This window comes from Rhopalosiphum maidis, unplaced genomic scaffold (assembly GCF_003676215.2).
Source record: "Rhopalosiphum maidis isolate BTI-1 unplaced genomic scaffold, ASM367621v3 scaffold140, whole genome shotgun sequence".
NCBI classification, from domain to species: Eukaryota; Metazoa; Arthropoda; class Insecta; order Hemiptera; family Aphididae; genus Rhopalosiphum; species Rhopalosiphum maidis.
The window spans coordinates 1-22200 of record NW_021014629.1 but is presented as its reverse complement, the minus strand read 5'-3'; the positions used below and the strand labels follow the sequence as shown (position 1 = coordinate 22200).

Sequence of the window (22200 nt, the reverse complement as noted above, 5' to 3'; positions counted from 1 at the left end):
TTGATGTCCGCCCGTATGTAACCAATACGTTCACCGAAAATCGGGTGATATTATCAATTGTATTTTATTGTTATCTTCTATTGATATTGTTTATAATTATTGTCATTTTGTATTATTATTATTTACTGTATAATATTATATATATATATTACATTATATTGTTCGGTTCTTTAGCTGACATAATTATTTATTTGAGCTTCTTATTTTATCATTTGATTTTGAGCTTAGTTCCTTTGTTATTTGTTCATCTAACGCAGTCATTGATTTTGCATATACCTAGTCGTGCCATAAGTTCTGTCCCTATTTATCAGTTGTTCCATTAATATTTTACGATAACACTAATGACTTTGTTTATGAATATAATTTTCAACAATTGTAATATCTACTATTTTTGGTTAGTACGATAGTTCACGTCAAGTATTAAACATGGAATGGGGTATTAAAGAAAATCGTGTTGCTGTTATTGCGTTATTTAAGTGTAATAAAACACCATTAGAGATTTTCAACTTGTTGAAACTGTTGAAAATAACGAAAAAATTTGTTTATCGGACCATAAAACGGTTCAACGAGTTCAACACTATAGATGACAAGCCAAGAAGTGGACGTCCACGTGAAATAAGAACAAATGCAGCAGTCAAAGCTGTCGCACAGAGGATTCGTAGAAATCCACTTCGCAAGCAAAAAATCATGGCTAGAGAAATGAAAATTCCACCAAGAACCATGTCACGAATAATTAAAGAAGACCTTGGTCTTGGTGCTTATCGAAGAAGCACCGGTCAGCGGTTGACCGACGCTTTACGTCAAATTAGAACGACAAGAGCGAAGAAGTTACTTAAGCGGTACGCAAAAAATGGCCACAGACAGATACTGTTTACAGATGAAAAAATTTTTACTGTAGAAGAAAAATTTAACCGTCAAAATGATAGAGTTTATGCTCACAACTCTCGGGAAGCTGCTGAAAATATTCAAAGAGTAGAAAGAGGACATCATCCAGCCTCAGTGATGGTTTGGTGGGGAGTGTCATATGAGGGTGTTACTCAACTGCATTTCTGTGAGCAGGGAGTCAAAACACGTGCGGTTAACTACCAAAACGATATTTTAGAAAAGGTAGTGAAGCCTTTAAGTGATACTTTGTTTGTAGGAAAGAACTGGACCTTTCAGCAGGATTCAGCGCCTGCACATAAAGCAAAAACCACACAACGCTGGTTAGAGGTCAATTTACCTGAATTTATCGCCGCTCAAGATTGGCCCTCGGGAAGTCCAGACCTCAATCCTTTGGACTACAGACTGTGGAATATTTTAGAGGAGAAGGCCTGCTCTAAGCCCCATCGAAATATCGAATCATTAAAAGCCGATTTGGTAAAATCAGCTGCCTCAATACCGTTAGAAGTGGTGCGTGCTGTCATAGACGAGTGGCCAGATCGTTTGAAGAAGTGTATAAATGCAAATGGTGGACATTTTGAATAGTATTTATTTTTTTTTAGTTAGTAAGTTAATAAAGAATAAATAACATCAGTTTTTTTATATTTGTTTTATTTTATTTATTAAGTATACACCTTTGTATAAGGGACAGAACTTATGGCACGACTAGGTAGTTTTAAATCATTCTACTTCACCGCCGTGTTAAGTCTAATTTGATTGTCATCCTCTTTTTTTATTTTTTTTTATTTTATCGTCAAAGCCTTCGGTTAATTTTGTTAAATGAAATTGTGGCACATAGTCTTTAGAAATATTGCTTTTCCCCATATATTTTGCGAATATAACAGTTTTTCTTTTGTGATGGCTTTACAATTTGGTTTTAGACTTAATATTCCTGCTTTGTTTATTTCTATATTTTCTACTTTGTCCTGACAGTTTATGATTAACTCGGTAGGTTCGTGAGTCGCGTATATCCAACGAGTACTATTTCCTAGTTGGTGCTATAGGTCATTAAAAATTTGAACAGTTTTTATTTTGTAATTTTCTGGCATATTGTTTTCTTTTGTAAATAATTGAAATTCATAATTCGATTTAATATTATTAGATAGTGGCATATTTGATTCATAAATTATTTTTGTTTAGTTGTCTTGCATTTATTTATTTGATTTTGTGTAAAAAATATGTAATACTGTTTACTTTTTTCTACTGCTAGAAATTCTTGTGTGGATTGGATAAAAACGAAATCGTTTTTACTTACATGAACCGACAAACTTATGATATGGTATAGATCAAAGGGTATGTTTTCTATTAGTGGTATATTTATTATGAATATTATTAGATGATTAACATAGTAAATATATAGATCTATTAATTTCATGAAATTTAAACAACTTTTCTATTGGCAAATCTAAATTTGTTTTGATATCTTTTAGCTGTATCCTAAGCTCACTTAGTTTAATTATTTTGGGATTGAACTGTCCTTTGTGTACATTTGTTATTATATTTAATAATAAGGTGGCATCTTTAACGTATTGATTTAGTAATTTGGTATATAATAAATTATAAAGCAATATTGATTCTATTACGTTTAAGATTTTTAGCTCATCTTTTTGTACTTTTAATTCATTGTTTAGTTTATTCATATTGATATCAATGTTATCTTTAATGTTTGTTTAGCTTAAAGTGATTTTATCTACTGAATCTAAAGAGCTTTTGAATATTTTGATTTGTTCTTTTTGAATTAATAAGGTTTTCATTTGTTTTTCTTCCAGTGTTTTGATTTTGTCCTCAAATATTTCTTCTTCTTCTTCCGTTAGTACTCTAAATAATGTTCGTTGTAATTTACCAATTCCTCCGAAATAAGAACTTCGTTTCTTTCGTTGTTTGTTTGTATCGTAATTGGTTTCGTCAATTTCGAGGTATTGTTGCACTATTTTGTGATCTTCGTTTATTTTGTTTAATATTTGTAAATTAATTTTTAGCAATTCGATTGAAGTTTCGGTAAGCTTATTATAGCTGGAATTGGTATTTATCACAATATTTTTTAAATTATTATAATATAAATTAATTGCTACATAATTTTGTTCATAGTCTGATATGTTGTAATAGGTTACCAGGTTCCACTGTGATACTGTTATGAATAATGGTGAAATATTTTCAAAATATATTCCTGGATTATTAATAAATTGTTAATTTTTAAAAGAATGTGATTCTCCGGAGTTTATTTTAAAAAAACACAATGAGTAAGATCAGTTGTATTTTCATGTATGGTATTAAGTTTTAAATTATTTTAGAAGGTACCATTTGGTTTTTTAGCAAACGTCTCCATCACTCCGTTGTTATTTTTTCTGTGCGTACGAATGAATACGGTAATTTGTCGCTCTATAAATAAAAATTATTTTAAATTGTTTTCCTTTTCATTGTAGTTCATACGTAATTTTTATAGCAATATTTTATTATAAATTCTATGATATTCTAGTGATGGTAATATTTTCAGAAACATCTGATTCTGTGTTTTATTTATAGATATAAAGGAGTTTAGTTTAGAATTTTGTCTGCCGGTTGTTGTTCCATTTTATGCTTACGTATTACGTTGACGTATATATAATATATATATATATACATACATTACATATACATACACACACACTAATATACATAGTTTATACACAATATATATTGACGTATAAAACAGCTGCATAATAGTGTTTAGTTTGTTGGTTTGTTAAATGATTTTAATATTTTTCTTCTGATTTAGCTAGCTCTGTTAGTTTGCGATTATTCTTCTTGGCGTCCGGATGGTTTTCATTTTATTGTTATTCGTACTGTTCTTGTGTCATATTCGTATTTATTATAGTATTATAGACCACAAGGTTATTTTTTATTAATATTGTTACTCTTACGTCTTAATATTTTCTAAATATTTTAATTGCGGTTATGTGTTTATGTGTTTTTGTGTGGTATATCATATAGGTGTTTGCTTCGTTGATGTAAGTTTTATTATTTATTTGTTTGGATTTTTAATTTATGTTTAATAATTAATCAGGTATGAGTGATACGTCTGTCTCGTAGAAGGGATTCATTCTTTGTACGTGTATGACGTAATTTCTTTTTTTCCACGTAATATTCGTACTACTCTATAGTTTACATTTGTTAATTTTTCGATAATTGTGAAGGGACCCCTGTACTTATTTGCTAATTTTTTTGATTGATTTGGTTCGTGGAAGTCAAATTTTATTAAAACCTTTTGTCCCGGTATAAAATTAATATTTTTGTGTTTAAGGTCGTATTGTTTTTTTTTTTTTTTGAATAGCTTGTTCTTTTTCGATGATTTTGAGAATGGTATCTCTAATTTTTTGTAATAATTTCAGGGATTTGGTGAGGTTAAATGATTCGTTATCTATTGTTAATTTATTGTCCAATGGTTGATTTGCTTCTATATTATGGAGTAAATAGTATGTAATATAGTTTCCAAACTTTTTGGTTTTCATTAATGTAATGTGATAAACTATTGTTAGTTATTTTATTCATGAGTTCTGTCATACAGTTTGTTTGTGGGTGATATGCACTTGAGAATACTTGCGTAATACCTAATTTTTTGCATGCATATTTTACGTCTTTGTTTTTAAAATGAGTATTTCTATCACTACAAAAATATTTAGATACTCCATACGACGTTACTAATCCATCAAAAAAATTATTGAGGCTGCTCCGTTTGCGTTTGCCACTGCTTTTGCGAATGCCATTTTTGTCGCGTTACAAGTCGCTACGATAAGATATTTTTTCCCTCTAGAAATAGGTAGTGGGCCTAAGTAATCAAATGTCTATCTTTGTAATGGTTTTCCAGATATTAAAGGTATGGTTGTAGTAGTCCGTGGCCTTTACCTGTTGGATTTTTTATCATCTGACATGAAACACAAGTTTTTATAAATTTTATGATATCTTGAATTATTGTTGGCCAGTAGTATTTTTGTTTTAATTTTGCCAATGTTTTAGTTATTCCAAAGTGTTCATTAAAAACTGATTCGTGATAAGATTTGAGTATTGATTAAATCTTTGAGTACCTATCAAGGTTATTCGCTCCATGGGGTGACACATTTTTAAAATATAGTAATTCGTTTTTAATACAATATTGCCAAGATTTATTTTTGTATTTGGAATTAGTTTTAGTTTTTATTGCGTTAATTATGCCGTTACAAAACTCTTCTAGTTATTGTTTTTTTTTTAATATATCGATGTTAATTTCGGTTATAGATGTCGGGACGTTGTCTTTTAAATTTTTTAATTCAGTGATTAATGTATTAATATTTTCTACAGGGTATCGGGATAAACAATCTGCAACCAAATTCCCTGCACCTTGATTATGTTTAATTTTCAAGTCAAATTCTACTTACTTAAAGATAAATTTTGTTATGCGAGATGACGGGTTTTTCATTGTTTTATAGTATTGTAAACTTGAATGGTCACTATACACGGTTATTTTCCTACCTATAAGATATTCTTTAAAATAATTAAGTGCAAATACTACTGCTGACATTTCCAGTTCTGTAGTAGAACAATTTTTTTCTCCCCCTTTTCATTTTCTAAACGCGAATGCAATTGGATGTTTATTTCCATTAGGATTTTCCTGTTCTAAAATACCTGAAAGCCCTTCTAAGGATGCGTCAGTTGTAACAAAAACAAGGTATGTGTGCTCAAGGTGAGCTAAAACGGGCGCAGTAATTATTGGTTTTTTTTAAAATATTAAAAGCGTTATTGTGGTCCTCGTCCCAACAAAACTTGTTTTCCTTTTTTGTTAGATCGGTTAAAGAACTTGCGATTTTTGTAAAATTTAATATATATTTTTTATAATAACTTGTGAGCTCAATAAATGAACTAACATATTTTACCTTTTTGGGTATTGGAAATTTTTTTCATTGCTTCTACATTTTTTCCTAATGGAATAATTCCACTATTAGAAACTTCGTGTCCTAAAAGTTCTATTTTTTAGCTAAAAAATACACATTTATTTGTTTTTAATTTTAGTCCGGCCTCATCTAGCCGTTTAAAAATATTTTCCAGCCTTTCTAATGACGATTCAAAATTTTTCCCGAAACAGCAAATATCGTCTTAGTACGCAACCATTATCCTATATAAATAATCACTAAATAAATTATTTATTACTCTTTGGAAAATCGGTCCCGAGTTTTTAAATCCTTGAGGAATTTGTTTAAAATGATATAGGCTATATCTGTTATAAAAGCGGTTTTGATCTGTCTTCAACCTTTGTTGGTAATTCAAAACAACCTTGAGCCATATCGATTGACGAGTAATATTTTGTTCCTTCTAGGCTCCTAAATAAGTCTTGTGACTTCGATATAGGATGTTATCACTAATTGTTTCATTATTTAATTTCTTATAATCGACTAAAAATCGATATACCCTCTTTTCCTTTTTAGGTATGAGGAATACTGGAGCAGCATAAATACTTCTACTAGGTTCAACTATATCAGAGATTATCATTTAGTCTATCAATTTTTTTTAATTTTTGTCTTTGGGCTGGTGCTACTCGGTAGGGAGGTTGAAAAATTGGTTTGTTTGATTTTAAATTAATTTCATATGGTTCTATATTTGCACAACCGATGTCTAGTGGATCAGATGTAAATAAATGTTTGTATTTGCTTATTATACTTCGCTTTTTCCCTTTGTTCCTTATTCAATTCGTTTGATATTTTTATAATGGTCCCTTGTTTATCAGTAATTTCATGTTCTGATTTAGTAATTGTTAAAATACGCTAAGATGGTATATAAAAATTGTTAATTTATTTTTACAATGCATATTTTATTTATTTATATATATTTACTTATAATTAGATGTTTACTGAAGCATAGAGTTTTGCACTACCACCCAGAGAGAGCATCAAAAAACTATAACATTGTAACATGTGCATTGTGCATTAATGATAACATACTTGTTGATTAGGGAAAATAAAAATATTTTAAATAGAAAACAAAATAGTTTTAAGATAATCATGAGATTATATTTAACATGGTGCAGATTTGCAAATAATAATAAATCTTAAAATTACATTTTGACATAAAATTTTACTTTGGCACATGGCAGGTGCACAAATATAGATTTATTTATTGGTACAGGTTAAGTACAAAAAAAACATTAGAAAAGGGATAATAAGTTATAGTATATACTATATACACATATCATTTGATGCGCAATCCTGGTATAATTAGTTGGGTGAAAAAAAGAAAAATTGCGCTATCGTGTTGCACCGATAAATATGTATGTTAAAATGTATTTTATTTTTTAATAATAATATTCTACGGTTCAAAGTGGCTACTTCACACCTATTTCCTTGCTCAATCGTGTTTAATAGCTCTATTGTTTGATCGTAATCGTGCTCAATCGTGTTCCAGCCACTGATCTCTACTGTAGGACATCCATGACGACAAATAATAACGTCATCAACAAATCGAGCTATTATTATTATTGTTTTGTCATGCAAAACCCTTTTGGACTCTGGTGGTATCGTGCTTCCGCTGCCACTAAATCAATTTCAAAACATACGTTTTTAAAACATCATCACCTTTTTTGTCTGGAAGTTCCAGAATGTTGTCTTTAAAGTTAATCCCTCTTGCATAGTGTGCCATACGTGGCACAAATTAGTTTTTCGTAATTTGTTGCTGTGAAAATATAGCTATGACGTTACTGCATATACGGCCAGATTCGGCACAAAAAAACGAACAATTTTGATGTAAGGTACATCCATCTAGCGGTAAAATTGTGAAACATAGATGAAATTTAATTCACTCCAAATATGTTTGTCACCAAGAGTCGTTATCACTTATTTTATGTTATCGTAACAAAAAATTGATACTACCGAATTAAAAAAAAAAAATATCATTTTGTTCGTCAGTTTGTCAGCTTTATGTTAAAAGTAAATACTAGTTTCTAAGTATAATACTTTTTGAAATATAACAAAAACTTAGTATGTGTCATATTTGGCACAACATGCATTCAAAACATAGTAACTGAATTTTTTTTTTTAGCTCTAAAAATGAAATCTTCTACATTTTACCACCAACTAAGGTACATTAGAAGCATCCCAGAAGGAAGTTCTGATTTAAAATATCCTGACAATGCTGAACCTACCACATTGTCACAATTGCCTGTAGAATCTGATAGCGATAGTTATTGTTCAACTAAAAGTACTGATGTACTTATTATTCCTGATTCAGATGACGAATTTGTATCTGAGTTTGAAGATGATATGCCTCTAGCCATATCTTAGCAATTTAAAAAAAAAAACAAAAAAATCTAATGTGCCTAAAAATGTCAATAAATCATTAAAACCCAAATGGGTTGAAGAAAACTTAGAAGTAACAGAAGATGTACACTTCAAAGATTCATTAAATTTACCAACATTTATAACTGATTTAGTTTCACCTTCTCAATTTTTTAATTTTCTATTTCCAAAATCTATTATAAGTCACATTACAATACAATCAAATTTATATGCCACTCAAGTCAAACCTATTAAATTACCAAATATAACAGAAAAAGAAATTGAACAATTCATTGGTATATTGATGAAAATGTCAATTTTAAATTTGCCTTCAATAAAACATCATTGGGGGTCTCTTGGTACTTCAAGTATATACAATATAATGACAGTCAACAGATTCGAAGTAATTAAAAGATTTATACATTTCAATGATAACACTACAATTAGTTATTAAAACAAAAGACTGTTTTATTTAGTTCTTGTTATTATAATTATAATTATTTTGTTATATTTTAATTAATTGATCATTTTTATGCTTACATATTATAATTTGTGATGAAAAAAAAAACAAAAGACTAATTATTTAGTTCTCATTATTATAATTTTTATTATTTTGTTATATTTTAATTAATATTGTTAACTTTTGTGCTTACATTAATTAATTTGTAATCAACTTTTGTTAAATCTGTATTAAAAAAATAAAAATATACTTGAAAATGTACAAATCCAGTTTTTTCCAAATAAAAAGTACAAATAGATACCATTGTTTACAGAAAACAAATACCACACATAGAGCATTTATTATATTGAGTGCATGGTGGCCAGAAATGGCACAAATAAAAATTGTATACTTTAATGCATGATGGCCAAATATGGCACAAACAAACTTTTAGTGCATATAGTGCCATATTTGGCACAAATTAAACTTTGATCAACTTTAAGGGAAAGTTTGACTCAAATATTTTTTAACTATTTTTCTCATGATCCTGACGTCTTTTACTATAACCTCATTTTTTTCAGGGATAAATAAAAAGTTATGCATGAAGGGGTTTAACAGCGGAAACACAACTTATTAAATCACGTGTATTTTTGATTTTTTTTTTCTTCGTCAGCTACTTATCCTCAAATAAAACAATCTTTTAAAATCAAAAGTTGATCGTACTACTACTCTTTGGTGGGCTCTATATAACACATTCACTTTCACGCTTTCTTTTAAATGAAGTGATCCTCGATGCCTATCAATTCACATAAACTTTGATTGAAGATACATTCATCATAATTTCGTCTTTACATCACCTCTTTCAATACTTGCCTTAATCAATATTTGAAGTTGACAATCGACCTGCAAAATATCTCCATCGCTCAATAGTTTCTAATAAATCACACATAAATCTGCCATTTTAACGAAACCAAGAAACGAAAAATACGTGAGTCGTGCTCGCAAACAACTAAATACTGAAAAATATTACTATATTGCTGTCACGTCTGCCCGAAAATGACCAATAAAACTATAACACAATTATAATTAATATTTATTTATAGTTCCATCGACGGATATTTAATGTCTGGTGGGAAAACCCCGCTGATTAGGCAGCTGTGTGACAGCTGCTGAACAAACGAGGTTCATTCACAAAAACGAGTATGTAATAATATTGATATAAATATAATTCAACGTATTAGATGTATTATAATACCAATAAAAGTGAAAGTGTGTCAGCTTAGTTTAGACATTACAAAAACGATTTTTCATAAATATCTCTCTCGGATAAAAAAATTCTTATAAATACTTATTTTTACTTTAATTTTTTTTTGAAACCTTTTGATGGAAGGCTTAATGACTATGGATAATTTTTTATAGATAATTTGTTCAGCTTTCATTTAGTATATAGGTATTTTAGTTTTTACAGTTGATGTTTTAGGAGATTTTTGTGATAAACTGATTTCTAAGCAATTTTCACCCCTTACAATCACACTTAAAACTTTAGCACATGCATTATCACCGGGGACTTTTGGGAGAATAATGAAGACCCTAAACTAAAATAAAAACCAATCAAAATCTTTTGTTTTATTTCTTCTTATTAAAGCCGCTTATTGCGCTTAATTTCTGTGGACTATAAAAATAGCAATGGCATTTAGAAAATTTAGAATACCCCTATTGGCATCATTATATTCCCTGCAGATAGATATTTTAGTTTTTGTTTGCTTGCAGTACTATGTTTTATCTTTGGTTACCCAGGTCATGTTATGCTACTTTTATCTCACCTGCTGCAATTCTTAAGCACATCAAAAAAATAAAAACATAAACAAATATAAAGATAAAATATATTTAAAAATATAATATTTTAATAAAAATGTTTTTTTTAATAACTTGAAACTATGTAAAAATATTTACAAAAACATGAATACTTTTTGAAATAAAGAGTGTTTTATGATAATAAAATATCACACTGTATTTATAATTTATATATAAATGATGTTTCACGATGTTCTGACATAAGAAGTAACTTATTTGGTATTAAATATTTTAAAATTTATTATATTCAAAAAAGCCAATTTGTAAAACCGACTTTTTCCATCTATTTATTAACAATTAAAATTTTCGATTCTTCTAAATATATTTTTTTGGGAATATCGATAAAAAATTTAAGCATTTCAATAAATTTTGAAAATTTAATACAAGGTTTCTTATAAATTGTGCTATTCGTACCTCCCGGTATAAAAAACTAGGGGGTATACATATCCTGGGATATTTGGACCCACGGTATTCACCTGTAGGAAGAGGTATAAAATTCCCTAAGAAATTTTTACCGGGGGTATTATAAAAATTGGAAAATCATACTTACGTCCCCTGTTACTTAGGACGTATCAATTAACACCGTATAACTAGGCTCCATAGAATAAATAATATGGAGATGTAATGTCTCAGTGTCGTTGCACATTGGATGTACCCATTGAAACCGTATACCTATATCCATTTTTCAGCTCAGTCAATTATTGTAATTAATAAGTTATATGATGAAGGTGTTTTAGTATAAAACTATAATACACAAACAAAGTAAAATGTAAAACATAATTATGGGTTCCCTATATTTATTCGTAAATACGTTATTTCAAACACTCACGTTCTCGTACCAGTTGGAATGTTTATTAATACCTTGGTAACTTAATAAGTTGACCTACACTTGTTAAATTATTTAGTACAATTTTGAAAATACGTGTGACGAAACCTTGTGTGCGAAATGACATTTACCCAGTACTGTCATCTGCCGATTCGTGGACGGGCAGAAACGAGAGAGAAACCTTATCTGAAAGACCTTTGTAATCCGAGCATTGAAACTAACAGCGAATTGGCGGTAAACCCGCGTACGTACACGGATGAAAAACCGTACCGATGTGAGATATGTGACAAGAAGTATATTAGTAATAGCAAACTGACTGTACACCAGCGGACGCATACGGGTGAAAGACCGTACCGATGTGATTTATGCAACAAGTCGTTCTCTCAAAGCTGCAATCTGACTACACACCGGCGGACGCACACGGGGGAAAAACCATACCGGTGTGATGTGTGCGAAACATCGTTCTCTCAAAGCTGCAGTCTGACCAGACACCAGAGGACGCACGCGGGTGAAAGACCTTACCGATGTGACGTGTGTGATATGGCATTCTCTCAGAGAATCTTACTGAATGTACACAAGTGGACGTATACGGGTGAACAACAGTACAAGTGTGACAAATGATGTCAGTGGCATGTCCTCGGGACAGTCTACAGAGTTACAATAAAAGGACAAACAAAATCGATGTTTTTGTGGACATGCCGGTAAATTACTGGATGTGTTTGACAAAATAATGCTTTCATTATGATTTTATTAATTAATTATACTGTTGATCATTATGTCGTTGAGAGTTAATAACGCACAGTGCACACCCATGTAAATTTCATTGTTTTCTGTACATCAAAAATAAAGTTATAAATTTATTAACGATTGTGACAAAAACCATTAAGTCGTTTTTAATTTTTTTTAATTTTTTTATCATTATTTTATAATAATTTAATACAGTTCACAATATAATCAAACAAGTCAAACAATATAATTATAAAAATAATTGAATATTGTTAAAATTAAATAAATCTTTTATGCTATCTTTGGCTTACTTCATTGTTCTATTTATTATAGGACCATTTTTTTAATAATTAGATATCTCTAGTTGAACATAACAAATATTTGTAGACCTACTTTTACGTTGGAGGACGTGTAAATTTAAATTATTTACTAACTCAGAATTGACTAAAACCGTTGATTAATTTGTGCAAGATTTTTAGAATACATATTCCTCCTAACTGCAATATTATTCATATTTGGTGTGTTTAGCTTATATAATGAATAAGGTTGACGTGGAATATCCCATTTTTAAGATATTAAGTGTAAGAAGCGATTTTGAATAGTTCCAAGAAAATTAATATGAGTATTTACAAAAAAGACAAGATTATTGAATTATAATGGGGAATAGAACTAATAAGTGAAAAATATAGTGTTTTAAAGGATAAAGGATAACTAAAATCTATAAAAGTCCCCTACCTATAACTCCTAGAACTGATGACGATTTTTTAGAAATATGAAAATAATGTTTATTGAATGAAATAGTCTAACTAAACGTAACATATAAGTCACCTGATGATGCAAAATATTGTTTAAATAATAATTAAGAAAAATACGAATTCTGTAATTAGAATATTACATTATCTCGCATTTAATTTATATTTACACCAGTTATATATAATAAAACTAAATTGTATAACACACTCAAACATAATTTGAAGTCTTCGTAGATATACTGAGTGGTAAATAGCAGTGTAAACTAACAGACACTGTAATATTTTGCGTCTGAAATATCGCATTATACTTTATATAAGATACTGGTTTTGATGAAGTACAACGTTAATAAAATTAGATTAGATGGAAAGGTTTACTAGGCCACAACTAACCTAATGCTAAAATATTACCGGGTTAAAGTGCACTTTACCAACCCTCTCACGATTTTCAAATTTTTTTTTCAGACGACTATTTTTTTATGTTTAAAACGATGGTGTATTTTTTTTATCCCGAAAACCATTATTTTGGAAGTTATAGCCTTCCAAAGTTTGCGATTTTACGTTTATGCGCTTGCACGCAACGCTATTTTAGTTAAAATTTTAATATTTTTTTTTACTTATTTTAACAAGTTGTGGGACATCACTGCGGCAGTAATGTACAGTAAAGGAGAACCATTTTACTGTGGTAAAATTAGTGGTTCATATTCATGAATCTAAAAATTTTAATTCTGGTTATTTTTTAATGTATTTTTCCCCTGTATCTAACATTGAACATTAAAAATGTTTATTATGAATCTATAGTTTTTAAATTTAATTTGAAAGGAACAAGTATTTCAAAATTAAATTTGAAATATTCTCATCAGTAAATTTTACTACTGGTCAGTTCAATTTAATGTTTGAAATTAAAAATCTATGAATGAATAATGTAAAATTTCTAATAACCAACATAGACCGGCCAGAGATTTTTAAGTATATAGTTAGATATTATATATATTATATATATATACTTTTTTTGAATCATAATATAACTACAAATTTTACATTTTGACATACAGAATTAAAATGATTATCTATCTCTTATAAGTAGAACACGGATGTTGTTGCATTTGCAACTTTTCTTCTATCTTTCTAATTTATTGCTAAGTAAGTTTTAAATATGTTTTATGTAAGTAGAAATTCAAATCTAGAAGTTTTAAGTGCAATTTTTTTCAATTTTGTTGAATTTACCCATTTATACAACTTACTATTTTAGCCATAGTCGAAATTCGATAGCCGATTTTGATTATTTTAAATACTCTCCTCAAACATTTTATACATAAACAGAAATACAATAAAATAAAAATAACAAATAAATATAAGTGAATGAACAATCTATTTTTGGATAGTTTTTTTGTAGAGCTTCTAATTAATGGTAATTTTCTTAGTTTTAAAGAGTTGGATCGGTATTTTGAACTGTTTGGAAATGTTGACGGTATAGCCCAATGGCTAGCCAATGCGACATTAGGGGCGACTTAGTGGGGCTTAGCCCCCTAAAAATATATTTTAGCCCATCCCAGATTTTTTGATTTAAATTTTTTTTTTCCTTTATTTTAAAACAATCTGTACAAACAACACATTTAGTAATTTAGATATAATAAAAAAAACATAACATAATATTAAAATAAAACAGCTTTTAAGGAAGACACCCATTGGTGACACCTACCAACTTTTAGTTGGATTTACGATCTTAGTGATCTTACTTAAGTAGATCGCGATTCCAATTATGTTTAAGCCTTCGTGAGGGGTTGTTGCCTGGGATATACCGTGATGCCATATCTCTAATGAGAGGATTAATACTGGAGTTGAGTTTGGAGTGGAAACGGTGGTAGTGAATTTTGGCGTAGTCTGTGACATTAATTACTTTGAGGTCATTGTGAAGTGAAATGTTTATCATGTACTATAGAGCACCAGTTATAGTGCGTAGGGCAATATTTTGGAAAGATTGGATGAGGCAAATATTAGAGGATTTGGCCGTCCTCCATATTTGAATACCATATGACCAGTCAGGTCTGATCATTAAATTATATAATATAATTTTGATTTTTGGATTAAGTTTAGATTTGAGGAGTCGGAAGAGATGGAGTCTACTATTGGCAAGTTTCCTTTTGTTTTGGAGATGGGGTTTACAAGTTGGGCGTTTGTCTAAAATTATTCCTAAATACTTTGTGTCGTTCGAGTTAGGTATGCTTTAATTTTTGAGTTTAATGGTTGGGAAAATGCTAGAGTGTAGAGCAAAAGTGACTTGGGAAGATTTGCTTTCATTTATACTAATCATTCAATTATTGATCCAGTTATCTATAAGATTTAAATGTTCTTGAAGGTGTTGTGCAGCTATAGTTATGTCATCGTTACTTGATAAGATAGCAGTATCGTCAGAAAATGCTATTTAAGATTAAATAATAATTTAAGCATAAAATAGTAAGAATGTGAGATACAAGATACATCCTATGTAATATAACGTAGAGAGTTAGTATAATAGAATTATCCAAAAATAAATTGTATAAATACATATAAAATATTAGTTTTTTTTTGCAATAAACGTATAATTTAATAAAAATATTTTATCGAATAAATATTATGCGTGCTCTTGGCATCAACCAGCGGCATTGTGGCGCTAACCTTGAACCAAATTAAAATAAAAAACTAACAAATCCAATACTTTAAAAATGGATTTTGATACCGATATATTTATTTCGTGTATCAAAAGTAACACGTCGGTTTGGGAAATGGGTAGTACTACAGAATACATAGATAGATTAGCTAGAGAAAAAAGTTGGCTAAATATTGGAGAATGTATGTATCCAGATTGGACAGAAATAATTGAATCTGAAAAAAAACAAAGGTAAGCAGAATGTTATATTATATTTTTATTAAAGGTAATTTGCAATATAATTTTATATTATATTATGATTTAAGGCCGGGCTTTAAATGCACTTAAAACCATACAAATATGCACTAAAAAATAGCCAAAAATAACCTATATTTTTTTTTATTAATTTGTCATTTCCCACGATTACAACAAGCGGACCATGTAGCGACACGATGGGCGTAATTACGGCCTACCACAACACGCGACGGCGGCGATATAGCGCACAACGTCATCTCTTGAGCGATGCATTCTTTTAACTTTTACCACGACGACCTCTTAATTATAAATATTGCGCATATTGTACTTTCGTATTAGGTATTTTTAAGTTAACCTAGTTAAACTTAGTCCATTAAAACCGGGAAGTATCCATTGAAACCGTATACCTACATCCATTTTTCAGCTTGACCAATTATTGTAATTGATTAATTATATCAAGAAGGTGTTTTAATGTAAAATCTAAAACATAATTGAGGGATAATACGGATTAAATAAATTGGCAATATTATTATCTTATAAATTTTAATAATTAATTACCTATTAATTAGTAATAAAGTACCTATATCGATTGTCTAATTTACAGGGCTTGGAACCGAAATTAAAAATACCAGTATTTTAACCGGAACCTTCACTTACCCTTTTGGATTTTCTTAAGAACCTAATCTGGAACCAAAATCCCAATATTTGTTGGGAGTAGAATTTTCGGGAATTTTTGGTTCCAAATGTTCCAATTAAATATTAAACCATTTCATACTTTTAGGTAATAAGTAAAAATAATTTATTAGTAAATTTACCGACTAATAGCATAATATACTAATAATAACTAACAACATACAATTAATCCCGGTGATCTTAAATTTGCCGTGTTTTACATTCATAAGAGGCATAACTAGAGATTAAGTGCGGTAATAATAACATTATTTTTATTATTTATTATTAAACTAATAAAAAACGATTCATAACACTATATTTTTTAATTTGTTTTGACGTCATTAAAACAAAATAGTAAATATACATATCGAACCCATTATAAGCACATACAGCAGAGATACACAAAATATTGGCTTGAAATATTGTGTTGACAACTAATCTAATTTTCAGTATATTGATTTGTAAATACGTTATTTCAAACACTCACGTTCTCGTACCAGTTGGAATGTTTATTAATACCTTGGTAACTTAATAAGTTGACCTACACTTGTTAAATTATTTAGTACAATTTTGAAAATACGTGTGACGAAACCTTGTGTGCGAAATGACATTTACCCAGTACAGTCATCTGCCGATTCGTGGACGGGCAGAAACGAGAGAGAAACCCTATCTGAAAGACCTTTGTAATCCGAACATTGAAACTAACAGCGAATTGACGGTAAACCCGCGTACGTACACGGATGAAAAACCGTACCGATGTGAGATATGTGACAAGAAGTATATTAGTAATAGCAAACTGACTGTACACCAGCGGACGCATACGGGTGAAAGACCGTACCGATGTGATTTATGCAATAAGTCGTTCTCTCAAAGCTGCAATCTGACTACACACCGGCGGACGCACACGGGGGAAAAACCATACCGGTGTGATTTATGCAACAAGTCGTTCTCTCAAAGCTGCAGTCTGACCAGACACCAGAGGACGCACGCGGGTGAAAGACCTTACCGATGTGACGTGTGTGATATGGCATTCTCTCAGAGAATCTTACTGAATGTACACAAGTGGACGTATACGGGTGAACAACAGTACAAGTGTGACAAATGATGTCAGTGGCATGTCCTCGGGCCAGTCTGACGAGTTACAATAAAAGGACAAACAAAATCGATGTTTTTGTGGACATGCCGGTAAATTGCTGGATGTGTTTGACAAAATAATGCTTTCATTATAGCTAATTGAATATTTATTATAGGGTTTGGCGTCACTAAAAATTGTTATAAAATGTGGGACAATTGGTCATGAATAAAATTAGTTCAGAGCCAATTTATTTATCATAGGTAATGTAATATTTACCTGTTCAAAATATTATTTAAATGTGTTAATATAGTTCATTCAGAATTGTGAATTTAGTAGACAACGATTAAATAAATATAAACTAAATAGTATTTTTATAGTATTAGAATTTTATTTAAAATGATAAAAACTTGATGGTTGATCATTAAGTTTATGAATGTTATTAATGTTGTTAGATGGGGAAAAAACAGCAGGTACAGTTTGTATATATTAAATATTATTAATTTCCTTTGTACAGCTTTGTTCATAACATCTTGTAAATTATTATTTATTATTTCATATGCATACACTGCTACTTTATACCTAACCTAAACCTAGCCTGTTAGGTACTCGTATGCACAATCATATAAGTGTTACTTAAAATCAATTTAATTTGTGAATACCTATTGTTCTGTTTAATCACGAGTAATTGTGAAGAGTGCCTTGTTGTATGTTCGTAGTTTACTAGTATCTATTAGTATCTTTGTACTAGGAATGAAGATTAAGGATATTTAAATTAAGTTGAAAATCGGGAAGTATAATTATTATGCTATAATAGTAAGTATTAATTATTTAATAAGTTATTAAAATTGGCGGAAAGTTTGTCGATGTTGTCAGGCATGAAGGCAATATTGGCCAGCATGAAGGTAGTTTGTACACGATTGGTTGTGTACTGCGCTTCCTTTCGTTTGTACAGCATCGAAGCTTTCATAAAAGATCATTAATTTTATTATTGTCTGTTAAACCAAAATTCGTAGGTACTCCAATAAAAATTACCGTATTAAAAAAAACTTTAATATTAAATTCTTTTTAATAGCTTAAAACAATTTAAAATATTTTCTAAGTTCTATTATAAGTAGATAATGCTAATACAAACATTTGATGAAACTTTCAAGTATATTGTTGGCGCTGCGTCAAGGATACGGGCCATGCGCCACGTTAAAGGTGGCGAATGCAGGTCCTTGACGATAACAAGGTCATCTACAGCGAGCTGGAAGTATCAGCTGTCCATCGTCCCTTGTTTGCAATGTTTGCAGGTACTCTTCCCTCCAGCGACGCCAAAAGGCTTGAGCGCACTGGTCGAGTAGCTTCCAACGGTTATTCGAAGAATATTGAGTGGGCACTATGTCTTCTTCTGGCGGCGTAAGTAACGGTTGACCAATAAGAAAATGTCCTGGCGACAAGTAGTCAATCTCGTTAGGATCAGTGGAACTTGGAATGAGCGGGCGCTAAATACGGATTAAAAGGGTTTTGGCCGAACGCACTGCCCCCTCCCATAGGCTGTCAAAATGCGGTGCGCCTGGGGGGTTGAAATGCCAAACAGTTTGTGTAGATGCCGACAGTTGACCTTGGTTGTCTCGATGGTTAATCATCGATTAAGACTCATTCTTGAGTTGGGCTGCAGCGCCGACGACATTTGTCCCGCAGTCTGAGTAGATATCGGTGAGAAGACCACGATGGGCGACAAACCAATTGAGCGCAGCTATAAAGGCATCAGTGGATAAATCAGACACGACCTCTAGATGTACCGCCTTGAATGCAAAACATACGAATACTGCATAAAAAATTAAAATTTTTGTTAGTTATCTTGTTAATATTTAATTGTCATTGATCATGACATACTGGACGTGGTAGTATGGAGAGACCTTACCACAATGTTATATTTTATTATTTTACTTGTTTTCAAATTACTTCTTTTTTATGCACTATTGTTTTGTTAAACTAGAAGGTGTATCAGATAAAAGTGACTAGCAAAAAATAAAAATTGTGCTAATTAATTTTCACAACAAAAATTGGAAAAATTATATAATTAATAACTAATTTAAGAAATAATATTGAAAATAATATTTGAAAGAAGTGTTATAACGCTCAACATTTATTTATGCAAAAAAATATTGATATTTTAAAAAATTCTAAAAAATAAACTAATTGATTAAGATGAATATTTTTTTTAATATTGCACATGTAGCACAAGGGTCTCTTAGTTATAAACAAAAAAATTTAAATTGGAACAATAGTTATTTTAAAAGTCAGTTATGTTACAACCTGTAACCATGTATAATGTCATCTTGGAAAAATAAACTTATTAAAATTATTATCACATTGACAACAGTGCATACATCCATTAATTTCCACCATCTTGTAATTTTTGATTATAGGCACTATCATACCGGGATTGGTAGGTGCAACATACCTTATAGAAGATGAATACATCTATCCAGGAGAGAACGACTTTTCACTAGTGTACAGCAATAGATTAAAAAAGGATATGCTTTTCCTCGGGCCAGCTGCATTTTTCAACCACGCATGTCGATCAAATGCAATGTTAAAATGCATTAACAAAAGGATGACAGGAGTTGCTACAATAAGACAGATTAATGTAGGTAAAGAAATCACAGTGTTTTATGGTCGACACTACTTTGAAAACAACAACACTCTATGTAATTGTGTAACTTGTTTTGACAATAGAAGTAAGTTTTTTGAATTTTGTATATTATAGAGTCATAGGCACTTGATTTATTTTAATTTTTTTTTTTATATTTTAATTTCAGAGGCATATAGCACATACTCAGACAACGAAGAATAACTGTAGCAACACCTGAAAGTGAAACTGGTAATTTTATTAGTTTGAATGACAATAAATGCAATATATTAAAAAGTTTTTTTTTTTTTTAGATTACAGATTCTTAGGCTACCCTGTTTGCGGTATGTCGCTCGAGAGTGGTACTGAATTAGTGCAAGAAGCGTCAGACGACCACCAACCACCTGAACGACCGATCGTCAATGTTTGCCCATCAACAACCACTTATTCAAATGAAACCGGACTCCACAAATGCTTCACCGAAAAGAAAAAAACCTAAAAACCGTACAAATAATAAGTGTCGTTCAACTAACCCAATGACAACCAATGTGGTCATATGTGCACAGGAAGCAGATAATTTGTGTGAATCTGATACCAGCAGACATGACGAGTCAAGTGATGAATTTGAGAATAATTCCAATAAGGCAGAAGAAGGAGATGATGATGACGATGATGATGATGATGATGATGAAGATGATGATGATGTTGGCAATTTGGATCGGTGCCCTGATTGTCCCAAGTCTTTCCAAGTACAAAAGTTGGCTATAAAAAGACATTCAATCAAGCATGAACAAATTTCGCATGCACATATTGCATTAAAACATTCAAAAAAAGTTCAAGTTACAGTTGCACATGCAGGTGCAGAAGAAACGATTTTAAATGCCCCGACTGCAATGCGTCATACAATGACTCTTCCAATCGATCAAAACACTGGAACTTAAACACAACCCAGAGGCTAAACAAGTTGAATGAGAAAGATGTGGTGAAACAGTTTACTTGTGAGAGAAACCTACGGTATCATATTTATGCACTATTGCATGCTTTGTGGTAAGAAATGCATTATTTATACTATATGATTTTTATTTTTATTATTTCAAAAAAAATAATACATAAACTTTATACTGACGCGCCTTTCGAAGACGGTGCTCCTTCATCAGCAACGGCCCTGCGTAATCAATCTCTACACGGGAGAAAGGGCGACATTCGGTTACACAGAATCGTGGCAGATCTGCTATAACCGGTTTGCGAGTTAGCGGCGGACAGCCTAACGCACGCGTACAGTGGCTGATGACTGTACGAATAAGAGTACCCACTCACATAATCCAATATTGTCGTCCCAAGAGTGCTGTTATGACGCGAGGGCCACTGTGGCCGGTGAAGGAACACGAGTAGCCCATTCGACAGTGGTGTGACGTGAGGAACGTTGGACCCTTCAAAACAATACATGATTCACTAAATCAGATGGTGTGTAATCCCCGGGAAGCAAGGTCAGCTGGATCATCTTTCGACGACATATGGTTGTCACTGACATTCCGGAAGTAATGACGTGTAATTTAGGGTGGGTCCTTATATATATATAGGTGATATATTTATTAAATATAATTTATTCCATACACACTGGATTTGTTAAGTCACGTGAGAAAGTAATTTGGGTAAAATTTGAAGGTATTACTCAACCCCTTATGGTGCCGATTTAGGGTTGAAAATGGCAAAAGAGGGTAGTTTAATTGTGTTTACACATTAATTAAGAAAACTATAGCACTTAGCATAAAAATGTATAGAACTTACTAATGTCTATAAAAATAGTAAGACAACATTTTTCGTAAATTCATTATTTTCCAAGGAAAATATTAAAACAAAAAAAAAAATGATTTATGTAATAATAAGCTAAGAAGCCTACTTCAAACTTTTCAGCTGTCATGCAGACATTTATTATCCATTGATTATAATAGAATGCTACTACTACACTGGCCGGTATTTCAATAATCTACAACGTTTATATTATTTAATTTCATTATTATCGTTAATACGAATTTAATTTCAGATAATAGTATACTTATTATCTGTAGACGGACGTTCACACATACGTTGCATGCGTTACGTATTTAATCATTACTACCACCATTTACAGTTCGACTGTCTCAAAAGTCACGAGCATAG

At 30.7% G+C, this 22200-nt stretch overlaps 2 protein-coding genes across 2 annotated transcripts; both read left to right on the top strand.

Annotated features, from left to right (window-relative positions):
* Nucleotides 1-11437: 11437 nt before the first annotated feature.
* LOC113560274 (zinc finger protein 98-like) lies at nt 11438-17453 on the top strand. Its single transcript, XM_026966042.1, has 2 exons — nt 11438-11931; nt 16943-17453. The coding sequence occupies exons 1-2, from the start codon at nt 11438-11440 to the stop codon at nt 17451-17453; spliced, it is 1005 nt and encodes a 334-aa protein (XP_026821843.1).
* Nucleotides 17454-20576: 3123 nt separating this feature from the next.
* LOC113560273 (rRNA biogenesis protein rrp36-like) lies at nt 20577-20981 on the top strand. The gene has a single exon (XM_026966041.1). It carries the CDS (start codon nt 20577-20579, stop codon nt 20979-20981), a length of 405 nt encoding a protein of 134 aa, XP_026821842.1.
* Nucleotides 20982-22200: the final 1219 nt, after the last annotated feature.